General features: G+C 38.9%; 1 protein-coding gene across 1 annotated transcript in view; it reads left to right on the top strand.

Moving 5' to 3' along the window:
* Positions 1-13,399, top strand: part of ESR1 (estrogen receptor 1) — a 184,142-nt gene that overhangs the window by 47,243 nt on the left and 123,500 nt on the right. The window contains 1 exon segment of the mRNA XM_042448541.1: positions 226-416. Within this exon segment, the coding sequence (XP_042304475.1) occupies positions 226-416 (191 nt within the window).

The raw sequence follows: 13,399 nt of genomic DNA, 5'->3' as shown, positions 1-13,399 counted from the left end.
GTGTACTGGCTCCCAATAGAGTCAATCTGTACCATGTGCTCAGAGCCAGGAAGATGACATCCTGATCGTTCTTTTTGAGGAAATGGATTTGACCTTACCTGTTAATTAATTGCCAAGCATTTAAGGAAATGCTTGGCAAATTCATATTTTGAGCCAGGCAGGTAATTACATGTTTTGACTATGGCATATTAGTGCCAAGATACTAACTGACTGTTCATTTTACAGACCAGGCTCAGATAACAGACGTCACAATGGCAGGGAGAGACTGGCTAGCACCAGTGACAAAGGAAACCTGCCCATGGAATCCACCAAGGAGACCCGGTACTGTGCTGTGTGCAACGACTATGCTTCAGGCTACCATTATGGTGTTTGGTCCTGTGAGGGTTGCAAAGCTTTCTTCAAAAGAAGTATTCAAGGTAATGACATTGTTGCCAACCATTAACTGACTCACTTATTGTAATTAAGTTGTATGGAGGTATCAGTTTCATGTTATTGTTGTTCTTCTTCTTGTTATATTTATTAACTATTCAATATCCCTTGACTTCAGGATGGGATGCAAGTAAAATAAATGTAACAGTTTACAGTTTACAACAGTTGTAAATGAACTAAATAGTCAAGAAAGCTATTAATTTAACAAGTTGAAGGAAGTTTAAAAGGTTTAAACAGTTTGAAACTATGTATGTGTATACTGTGAAATAAACCAGGCCCCAAAGGCTATAATAAGAAGCCACATCTTAACTTAGTACTAGAATGAAGCCAATGTCAGAATCAGTGAGACCTTCAGGGGGGAGGCATTTCACAGCTGCAGTGTCACAGCAGTGGGGGCTGTCTTTCCCATGTCCTCCTCTTGCCTATTGCTCCTTTTGGCAGGACACAGGGCAATAGTAAAGTAAGACAGGGAGTGCACATTTGTAATTATATTAATACTGTATCTAATGATCCTAAATTACTTTTGCAAGTGGGTGTTGCAAGTAGGGCTAAAGTGCCAATGAAGGACAAAATAAAACAAACAAACGAAAAGGATGGGTGCTTTAGTCTTCTGTGCTGTGATCACAAATGTATGTTTTTTGCTTGTTTCATGGATATATGTTTCAAATAGCCCATGGTTTAAAATGGTCAGTTTTGGACAACCCATGCCAACTACTGCTGTAATACTAGTACAGTTTGAGTCTCCCATATCCGAAACCTTTTGGCACAGGGAGCCAAAACTAACCCTCCACTCTCCCCTCCACCTGGCTACACCCTGGCTCCCTGACCCCACCTTGGATGTATCCTGATAAGCATTCCAGGTGAAGGGGAGGGTTAGCTCTAGCTCCCTGACCCCGTATTGAATGTATCCTGAGAGGCATCCAAGGTGTGTGTGTGTGTGGGGGGGGGGAGTCGCCAAGGAGAAAAGAAAAAAGGGGCTACTTTAAACCAGATCCTGGATCCCAGTAATTGGCTCCAGAACATCTCTGGGCTCTCAAAGGGAAGCCCCACCTAGGAGAAGGGGCAGCAATGAGAGAGAGCTCTTGGCAACATTTGGAGCAATTGAGGCAGGGGTCCCACGTGGAGCCTGGAAGGAGACTCTGTCTGGTCAACCTTCCTCTGGTGAGTTGCTTTTATTAATCCCCTTATGCCCCTAAGTTTTACCCTTGACTTATCAATGGGTCACATCAAATTCCCTGAATTTGGCCCCAAAAACTGCCCTTGGCTTATACATGGGATCGACTTATAGTCAAGTATATATAGTAATCAGGGGCATTGCCAAGCCTTCTTTGATGGGCCTTGGTCCCCAAATATATTTCCCAGAATCCTTAAATCTACCACTATTCATGGAAGGCTTTTCTATGTTGGCTATGTCCCATGTGAATTTAACAGGTATGTGCTTTTGGCTTTGCATTTGTTCAGAATTGACATTCATGTGCCAATTCTGCCAGGTGTCGATATCAAAGGGAAAAATGGAAAAGAACCAAGATGTTTTCCTATAAACTTCTGGAATATCCTGCGGTCCAAAAACATTCATAATAACCATACTCTTTAATATTTTACACATGAAAATAGGTACACCCATGTAAATTTGTAAGCTGTGACTCAAAAGGGTGATCAAGTACAAATGTTATTAATGGGAAAGCTCACATCAACCTTTAGTATTTTAAACAGAGGAACCTCTGGAACTTATGTATTGGAAAAAGAATCCCTGAAATCAACCAATATAACTGTGTGAGTGCACACCCATAGTGTGATTATAAATATACTATACATTAATTAATGTACTCCCATTAATTGTTGGGAGTACATTCGATTCGTTGTACTCCCAACAACAGTACTGGAAGGGAAATATGGGAAAATTCCCTATGAATTCTGATTCTGTCCTTGTGATACTGATGCTATAGAAACTACAGCTCATGTACTTTTGTATTGTCAATTTTATAAGAACATTTGCCACCAGCTTATTATCTTTCTTGTAAGTAAATTTCTGAGACACACTGATGTTTTTTTATTTACGCTATGTGTTGGATAGTCAGAAGCAAACTGTTATACTTAAAATAGCAAATTTTTGCTACATTATGTGTAAAATACATCTTCAGTTGGTTAGTAATAATTGATTTTAGATGGCAGAGATTAATTTTGTTTCCCGTTTTAATAATTGTATTCTTATTTTTATATTGGTCGATGATGGTTATTTTTGTCATTAATGTAAATTCAACCAGATCCTGCTTTGAATGACAGCTTTCTCTTAGGCCCTTATCACATGGAGGCTTATTGTCGACAAAAGGTTCCTGAAGTGCCAAAGTGTGATAGCCAGTTGCGTTTCTAAATTGTAATTGAGGCATCCCACTTCTCTACCATCCTCAAAGCATTTGTGGAGCAGTCATTTCTTGAACTTCCGTTCATGCTTCATGTTTCAGGAACACTTTAGGAATGTTTTTCCAACATTTAATGATGGTAAGTGCCTCCGTGTGATAATCCCTTTAGACACCTGATCACTATGTTTACATCCATCCACAGCCATTCTGTCTAACCTCCTTCATAGAATTTTTGCTAGGATAAAAATTGGGATTGGGAGTGGAGGAGGAAATCATGTAAATGGAACAGAATTAGTTAGAATACATAAAATGGGGGAAAAACATGATTGTCATAAATAATTTGATGCATTCCAATGGCCTTTTAGGATGCAGGTAAATGTAAAATCCACAACAACAACAATGAAGAATCCCCACTGAACACAATAGGGCTTACCTCTGAATAGACATGACTAGATATGAGTATGTTTATGATAGATAGGCGATTGCATTGTTAACTGAAATATTGCTCTATAGAGGAAAGCTATAATAGCCTCCTCCCTCCCCCACCACACACACAAATATACATACCATCCCCCTTCACAAAGGAACACAAACATGCACCATTCCTCACACAGAGATACACATACACACTCCCTCCATTCTCACACACAAACACTGAAATGTTGCATCTGATAAAGTGGACTGATTTCATGGAAGTTTGTGCAAGAATTTTTTCTTCTCAACAAGTGTCAGAGGTGCTAGAGGTTTAATGCATACGTTTTTATGCTGAAGCAGACTAACATGGATATGTTTTTAATATTACAAGCAAAATCTTTGTCAGCTATCACACTCACACATACAGATAAGCAAAGACACATATGCTCATTTTCTTAAGACACATACACAAGCAGCAGCACAAACTGGGAACTGCTCCCTGCTTCCTGCTGCCCTGTGCCTACTCTCCTTTCCCCATTGTTCAGCCAGTCTCTGCTGATAAGGCAACAAGGAACAGAGATTGCCACTCCGCTCACTTCTCATTAGTTGCTAGGTCGCTCCCCCAAAGCTGCATCTCAACTACTTTTGCACTAATGGTTAACCTTTGGAAAACATCTAGTATGTTTAATGCTGGGAGATCTTATATGAATTTGTAATTCTGTTAGGAAAGGCAGTATACCAGGAATTCTGTAGGCTCCCTGGGACACTTCCATGATTTTGGGAGAAAATGTCAGCAAATATGGAAAACAAAGCAGTAGCCTATAGATGGGAAGTGATCAATATACATCCCCATCCACAAAAAAAGGAGACACAAAAATTGCAGTAATTACAGAGCCATCACACTAATTTCCCATGCAAGCAAAGTCATGCTTAACATTCTGCAACAGACTCCACATCATGTGTAAACATGAATAATTTAAAAAGACAATGATGATAGGAAAACTGGAAGGCTGCAGAAAAAGAGGATAACTGCATGCTAGATGGTTAGATTTGATCAAGGGGGACATGTGCCTGAGTCTGCAGGCCTGGAGCAGAAACATTGAGGAGAGGAACTCTTGGAGATGTCTTATCCACAGGGACACTGTGAGTTGAGGTTGACTCAAGGGCAGTTAACAACAACAAACATACTGAGCTTGTTGTAAATCCATTCAGTGTTAGCTTTTCCCTCAACCATGTTTCTTGTAGTAGTATTATATCAAATTTGGATACATAATTCACAAATGAAGGGTCACAGGTGTGTCTTCCCCAGCCCATAATGTTCCAAGACAGAAGTTTTAAATTTTTGGATTTCATTTCCTTTAGTTGTCATATGTTTGATCTCACGGTATAAAAGGGACTAGATTGGGTTGTATTTGGAAAGACCATTTGTGTGTCTGGAACATCTGAATCAGTTTTAATATTGTTATTAGTTGCTTTAGTTAGACAAACATTACTATTATTGGCACTTTTGTCAACTGGTATTTCTTCAATGATTTCAAGAGTTGGGTGGATACAGCTCACATTTGGCCTTACCAGGCCTTTTGTTTTGGATGCTACTTTTTTAAAGGTCGTATTAGTATGTAATAAACCATTCTCAAAATTGTCCAAATATCTCATTTCAGTCCAAGTTAATGGGTTTATCTCTGCTGTAATTGTCTTTCTATTATCTTTCTTCTCACAGATTTCAAAGGGGGGGCTCTTTTATTGAGCACACATTTAAAAGATATTGCTTTAGTTTTTCCAGTCTACTTATTATTTCTGTTTGTGTAGTCTGGGATAGACCTGAAAATGATTAAATTAGCTCCTCTTCCTCTTTGGTAATTGCAAGACTTGAAAAGTGAGATGATTCAATAGCATTAAAAGGTATACTATCTTTCTCGTTGTTAGATTTATTTGAATCACATTTTCCAGATTCAGTCTAAGTTTGGTCTTTTATATTCCGGGTTTTGTTTGAAAGAATAGTAGATACAGTCGGTATATGTACTATCAATGGCTGAGGAGGAGCTGTGTTCATAAAGTATCTGGAAACAAAAATACCTTTCCTTAAAAGTAAAGTTTTACATTTGCATATTAAGGTGACAAATTTAATTTCACTAAATGTGATCAGGGCACGTGCACAACAATTACTGAAATACAAATAGGTAACCTGTAGGATATTATTGACAGTAATTTGATTTGGGCATATTTTTTCCAAGACTGTTAGTAAATGGTGTTTGCGTCTAGCCTGTGATAGTATACCAAAGGGTTTAGGGAAATTTGACAAAACAATTTGGTACTGACTAAGGATATACTGATGTTCCTTTTTTCCTTTTAAGTTTGTATCTTTGCATAAGATAGTTTATTTATAGGGTGTTTTATAGGTGGTAGATCCATTTCTACTAGTTGGTCTGTTGAAAGGCTTGAGATGATATTTTGAGGAGGATTGTCAGTCAGTTGGTTAACAGTGTGGTTCTCTAAGTGTTTATTAGTTTTGGGATTGGAGTTTTCAGTATCTAATGCAATTTGTATTAATTCAGATGTTTGAGCTGTATTAGATTCTTCATGATTAATTTCCCCATCAGATCTCCTACCATTTTCTGATGTTATATTTCTCCCTGTTTTACAAAGCTTTTTTGGAGCTCCAGATGCTTCCACCTTTGAGTTTTTCCTTTTGCGACTCTTCTTTGAGCTTATTACAGATCTGTACATAATATCCCTGTCACTTTTCGAGATAGGGATATAACATGGAGTTTTCCCCTTAGGGTCTGAGTACATCTCCATGGTGTTTGACATTAGGGACAGAAAAACCCTCTGAACTGCACCGTTGTGAAATTTTTTTAAAGAAGCATGTGAGATATTGTGTTATCTGATTAGCTCAAGGGATTATCTAAGCAATAAGCAAAAAAAGAGGATGAAAATAAGCACATTGAAATCCACATGGAAAATGGGTTTCCTCCAAAGTGGATCTGTCGCTTTTTCAAATATGATGAACTTGTGGGGACGGAGCTCAATGGCAGAGGAAAAGGGGACAAGCACTCAACCTGTTGTGCTCACACACATTGCCTGCAATGGCCATTGCCCAACCCTACAGTCAGTGCTGAGATTTGACAGCACATATTTGGCAGGCTGTAAAGTGAAGTATAATTTAACTTCTCTTCAGTCTGGGCAGTTCTTAGCATTGTTACATTGAGGACTTGCACTGAGCCAAGAAAAAAACCTACTCATGTTTCATTATACTGCTAGGGCTCTTGAGTTCAGAGAAGCATTTACATATAAAACCAACACAAAAGCAAATCAACCTTTTCCAAATCCATTTAGCACATCTTAAAGAGCAGAGCTGAACAATTTCAAATGCAGCAAAATTTTTTGAACGATTGAATATTTCATGAAGCCACTTTTTCAAATGGAGTTGTTTTACAAACTACAGTTTCACACACACACCTGCCACCACTTTACAAACATCAGATTTGTGGTTGCAAGATCTTACTCTCGTTACATTGAGTAATCACACTTGCGTGATATCATGGAATCTTACTGAACACGCCCCATGATCCTGGTTTTTTCAGTGCCATCATTGATTATTGCTGTTTTTTCTCCTTCTTTGTTGCAAATTGTTATACAGCCTTAAGTTTACTCTTCTACAAAATGTATGGACCTGATTGGTAAACTTACATAAAGCTTATTCATAACTGTCCCCCATGTGCTTACACTGATGCCTTTTCCTTGAAGTCCCTCTTTCTCCTACCTCTCTTATTCCAGGAGGAGCAGGTGAGACTTTCTTGCCCTCTTGGGATCTCTGGGAATCTCCTCATCTTTCTTCTTTGGTTCTTAGGGAGGGGCTGAAGATCAAAGAAGTGTCATCACCACTACTTGATCATATGTATTAATTTACACCACTGTATCTTTACATTGCCCCAAATCTTGAGTGACATTCTTAATTCCCCTAGAGCTGTGATCCTTAAACTTTTTTGGGCTACTGCTCCCTTTGCTCTCGGGCAACAAGCCTACCACCCCCAATACATATTTCTTGATATTGGGTCTACTGTTCTACTTCAAATTCAAAACAACCAGTCTTGGTCACTGCTCCTTTTACAGTCAGTCCTTTTGGAAGCATCAATTGAGCAGTGACTGAGAAACCTCTTGCCAGTGGCAGCCATGGTGACTGGGTGCAAAGAGATAAGTTTCTCCCTGACAAGGAAGAACTCTTGATCCTTCCTCACCAGAGCAGAGAGGGGGGCAGCCAGCAGAGAGGGGACAGTCAACAATTAAATTATGCAGATGACACCATACTACTTGCAGAAAACATCACAAACTTAAAACAACTACTAAAGAGGATCAAGGAAGAATGTGCAAAGGGAGGCTTACTGCTGAACTTAAAGAAAACAAGAATAATGACCATGCAGGATCTAAATAAATTCAACTTAGACAATGAGGAAATTGAAAAGGTAAAAGAATCCCCATACCTTGGATCAAACATCAATCAGAATAGAAATTGCAGCCAAGAAATCAGAAGACGACTAGGAATGGGGAAGGCAGCTATGAAAGAATTAGAAAACATCATAAGGAGCTAAAACTAATAATGATAGTTAGAATCATACAAGCCACTGTATTCCCCATCACCATGTATGGCTGTGAGATCTGAACCATAAAGAAAGCAGATAAAAATTCATTTGAGATGTAGTACTGGAGAAGAGTGCTGAGGATACTGTGGATACCCAAAAAGACAAACAAATGGGTCCTGAACAGATCAAGCCTGAACTCTCACTAGAAGCCAAGATGATCAAATTGAGATTTTCATACTGTGGCCACATCGCGAGGAAGCATAACTCATTAGAAAAGACAATAATGCCAGGAAAGGTAGAGGGGGGGAAGAAAGAGAAGGAAGGCCACATGCTAGATGGATGGGCTCAATCAGAGAGGTCATGGGCATGAATTTGCAGGACTTGAGCAGAGCAGTGGAGGACAGAGGGGCCTGGAGATGTCTCAACCACAGGGTCTCCGTGATGATTTGAGGTAATTTTGATGGTGATTAACAATAACAACAAAGCAACAATCAGTTGTTTAGAATGAAGAAAAAATACAGTCCGGAGGATATGTGACATTTTAAAACAAATGGAGAAAGTAGGAATTCAAAAGAGTATCCATGAACACCTCAGAGGATTTGTGATTACTGAGGAATATATCATATAAAGTACTCAGTGCTCAAAAAGTGATTCATGATAAAGTATTGAAAGATGCTCTAGAGAAGAGAGTCTGGGAAGGATGAGTAATGACACAGCTGGTTGGGAACTGCTATGCTTTTTGCTGGTAATTGCTAAGATCAGGAACAACTCCAAACCTAGTGCAGAATTCTGCAAGAATAAAATGGAAAATTCTAATTGATGATAAAGATACCCAACCTCAAAATCTACTGCTATTCATCTTGTCTCAATTGGCTAGAAAATTGGATAAAATTGGATAATGAACGTTTATTAGACGGCATCAACCTCTGTTACAGCTTTTATGCATATATGTGTCACAATAAACTTAAAGATGACAAAAAAATTGACCATCATTTTATAAGAAGATCCCTACTTAAAGTATGGACAAAAATTAAACATCAGTTTTACAGAGAAATCCCTTTGTGGATCTCTTCTCAAGAGGCTTCTCTCCATAGAACAAGGAACAAAAATGAAACTTGGATGAAATATAAATACATTGTAATGCTGAATGAAGACAATAAATATGTAATGAAATCTATAGAACATAATAAGGAATGAAAATTGAAGCATTAATTAGTTTTAATATAACCAACTAACAGAGCATTTTAGAACTGACAGAAAACACCCTGGATTGACGAATGACAAAAATGAATGAGACAGGATATTCTTCAGTAGGGAGGGAGGTCACATAGCTAAATTTTACAAAGTTCTCAAAAAGTGAGATCTAGAACAAGAAACCATAAATCATTTGATAAGATGGGCACAAGATATTGGTAAACCAATAGACTTGGAATCATGGGAAAAGCCATTTTTCCAGTTTTAAATTATTATCAGAACTATAAAGAGAACTAGAGTGGGGCCTCTGCATACGCGGCCTTTTTATAAGTGGCTTTGAGCGTATGCGCTCAAGCTGCTGGGCGCGCGCAGGGCAGAGGGGGCAGCGCTTCCCATTCAGTTGAATGGGTGCGTGCGCCTGTTGCGCCGTGTGCGCGCCCGTTGCGCCCCGCGCACCTCCGCGCCGCCGTGCACGAGCCCCATTGTTTACAATGGGGCTCGAGCATAGGCAGAAATCACCATACGCGGCGGGATCCGGAACGGATCCCCCGCGTATGGCGAGGTTCCACTGTACTTCAAAATGATGTACAAGTGGTATATGTTCCCATCAAAGATAAATACTATTTACCAAACAGGGAATACAAATTGTTGGAAGTGTTTAAAATCAGGAGGCACTTTTCATACTGTGGCCACACAGTTGGTGGAAATGCGAAAAAGCTAAAGAATACTGGGGGGAAATACATGATCTGATGAATGAAATATTACAAATAAAAATTCCACTAGATTCACAATTTTTTTTGTTAAACAGGACAAGTAAATTGGATACTAGGATTGAAAGAAAATTTTCCAGGATTATATTATACATGATCACCTCGGCAAGGATAATACATGCCAAATATTGGACACAAATTCAAATTCCACCTGAGGAACAATGGCTATATATATATAAAATATATATAAAAGGCATATATAAGATAAAGGTCTGATATAAATAGACTGTCTTTAAGTTTCATAGAATGTTTAATTTTTGAATTTTGGAAAACAAAACACGAGGAAATCAAGTACTTTTAGTAATAAGGTGATCACAATCTGATGAGGAAGTAATAAGATAGAAGATATGGAAATTCCTGCTAAAAATTTAAATGTTATAATCCATGTAACATAGTGTCTTAGATGTATCTAGTTTGTCTTTTGTTTGTGAAGGTTTATGTTTGTTTAGTTATGTTGTATTGTTTGTTTTAAATGTTCAATTTAATAATAATAATAAAGAATTCTAGCTATTTATCTCCAACCATTCTCTGAGCTGGGCCATGTTTTACCCCTTGTGCTGGAACTGATCTCCCAGTTTAAGGACCTGGTATTTATTTATTTATTAAATTTATACCCTGCCTTTCCCCCAAGATGGGAGCCTAAGCAGTTTACAGTAATTTAAAACAAGGTTAAGTTAAAATCTGATTTCACAAAAGTTCAAAAAAGAATTGAATAACTCTCTATCTATCATCGATCTATCTATCTATCTATCTATCTATCTATCTATCTATCTATCTATCTAATCTATCTATAAGCATCCTGGTTAAAACAGTTTCAAAAATGTATCTGAAACATAATTACTAAATAAATATTTTAAAAATCCAACATAGCATGCTACTATAATTTAAATCCCAAAGGTCCGCCTGAATAGAATAATCTTCATCTTTGGTTAGAAAGAAAGCTGATCGGCATTCCAGAACCTGGGAACAGCCATGGAAAAGTCTCCTGTGCCCTCACCAAATGTGCCCATGAAGGTGGTGGGACTGAGACAAAGTCCCTCTCCTGCAAATTTTAAAATTTGCACTGGCTCCTATAGGGAGATACGGTCTTTTTGACAACCTAGATACAAACTGTGTAGGGGATTCAAGATGAAAACCAGCACTGATACTAGCTTTGCCCAAGGAAAAAGCTGGCATTGTAGTTTTCCTGGAAGCAAATATATGTACTGTCTGTGAGACTAAGGAGACTAAAGAGCATCCCTGTCTCTGACCAGCTTGCATAGTCAGATATAGGGTCACTAGTTTTCCAAGCTTTTAAAAAGAAAGAAATATTGCTCTGGAAAGCTAACCACAGAGCTCTACAGTCTGAGAGCATAATTTCAATTGTTATTTATTTCTGCCTCCTCTCTATTCCACCCGCCTGTGGAGTGTATTTGATGGCAGTTATACTCACTCTCTTCACAAACATCCTGGAAGGCGAAAAACACTCAGGTAGTTTTGTTTATCACTCAGTTAAACCTCCTTTCCATAAAAATTACTTGGGGAAAAGGGCTGTCATAAATATTTTTGAACAATTATTCTTGCCTAAGTGCCGCTTATGTTGGAGCATAAATAGTTGAGTTGCTGTAGTTTTCACTCTCTCACTGTGAGCCACATGGAAAAATAAAGTCACATCTGTGATTAGAGTGTTTTGAGATTTTGCCCAGAAAAGAGAAGAAATGCTTTAAAAAACTGACAGGATTCCAAGGATTCTGCAGATTGGAACAAAAATTATATTATAATTGGATTTTCTTCTGAAGACATTCATATCATCAAAACAAAAACAAAAAAGCTTTCAATTTTTTTACCCAGTACAATATAAGAAAAATTTATGGTAATAGTTTTATATTCTGACTGGAATAATAGAACTGGGACATTTTTTGAACAGGGAAATGTTTCCAGGTCGTTCAGAATGCCATTTTGTACATTACTTTCTGCAGGTAACTGACTACTTTTTATAATGTATACAGAGGTCTAGAATCAGAGACAGGGATGCAAATATTTTTCACTTAGTTCTTCTAATAGAACGGGGAGCACAATGAGCTGAAGTTGCGCTGGAGGAGGGTAGATTCACTCACCTTCTTACATTCCCAGCGTAGCTGTTCAGAGTACATTGTCTCAGCTGTGGATGAGATCAGTCTACAGATAGCTCAACCTACTTCCACTCCATGTCTGTTTTTCAGATGTTCATAAGTCTCTTTTGCACTGTTTAAAAACAAAGCATCACCATTATTTTAAAGCTCCCACATAAAATATACACTTCTGTAGGCATTTTACACTAAAATACATACATTTAATGCATTTAATGCCAAGAACTGTTTCATAAAAATTGGAAAAAGGGTTTGGAATGAAGCAGGTTCACTATGTTCTGATCCTCATTTCAAGCCAGGCTTTATGAAGCCGGTCAGTTTGCTTAAAAATGTGGGGTGAATGCCAGCCTCAAAGATCCCTAGTCTAAGCATCTCTTGTTCCTATTATGTGCCTTCAAGTCAATTCTGACCTGCAGAAGGTCACCCAGGAAGTTTCTATGGCGGGGTACATACCTCCGCTTTGCGGCGCTCTGCCGCCGCCGCCAGTAGGTCTGCGGGGGAGCCGGAGCCTTCACACGGCCCGACTCCCACGCGGACCGAAAAAGAAGCTCCAAAATGGAGCTTCTTTTTCCGTCGCGTTTGCGACGTAGTGAGGCACCAGGGGCACACTCGCTACGTCACAAGCGACGCGACGCGTACGGACGCTCAGCGTCCGATACGCAAAGATGGTGCTGGCCATGTAGAAGGGCTGGCGCCATCTTGTACGGACGGAGTCCGTACTAGGCCCAGGGGCGTCTATAAGAGACGCCCCTTTTTTAAAAATGGGACGTCCTCCGGACGTCCCAAATGGCAGTGCAGAAAGCACCTATGTTTGTGTAGAGATTTGATCTTTGTTCTCATAGAGTCCTAGTCCAATACTCAGAGCATAACACCATCGCTCCTCTGAAGCATTCCTTAGGCTGCTGCCACACTGCAGAATTAATGCAATTTGACACTGCCTTAACTGTCATGGCTCCATCCTATGGAGCCCTGGGATTTGAAGTTTGTTGTGGCACCAGAGCTCTCAAACGCAGAAGGCTAAATATTTGACAAAACTACAAATCCCAGAATTCCATAGCATTGAGCCATGGCAGTTAAAGTAATGTCAAACTACATTAATTCTGCAATGTAGATGCAGCCTTACTTATAATAAATAATTCTTTCCTGGGAACTCTCATTGACCCCATAGTCTATTTGATGGGTTCTGCACATTATTATTATTATTATTATGTTTATTTATATCATTATATCCCACTTTCTTCCCAGTACAGGGACTCAAGGCAGCTTACAAATCTAAAACTGTCCAAGTTAAAACACTATAAAACATGCAAAATAGAAGTTTAAAAAACAAACAATTCAAACAATTCAAAACAGTACATTATTCAAATTTAAAGTTTAAAACTTTTTAAAACAAAAACAAAACAGCATCCCTGTCATGCAAAAGCCTGGCGGCATAGAAATGTCTTCACCTGCGGCCGGAAGGACAGCAGGGATGGATCCATCCCGGCCTCCCTAGGGAGGGAGTTCCAGAGCTTGGGAGCAGCCACTGTGAAGGCCCTCTCTCT

This window comes from Sceloporus undulatus, chromosome 1, assembly GCF_019175285.1.
Source record: "Sceloporus undulatus isolate JIND9_A2432 ecotype Alabama chromosome 1, SceUnd_v1.1, whole genome shotgun sequence".
NCBI classification, from domain to species: Eukaryota; Metazoa; Chordata; class Lepidosauria; order Squamata; family Phrynosomatidae; genus Sceloporus; species Sceloporus undulatus.
The sequence above is the reverse complement of the archived record's forward strand: the minus strand, read 5'-3'. Positions and strand labels throughout refer to the sequence as shown.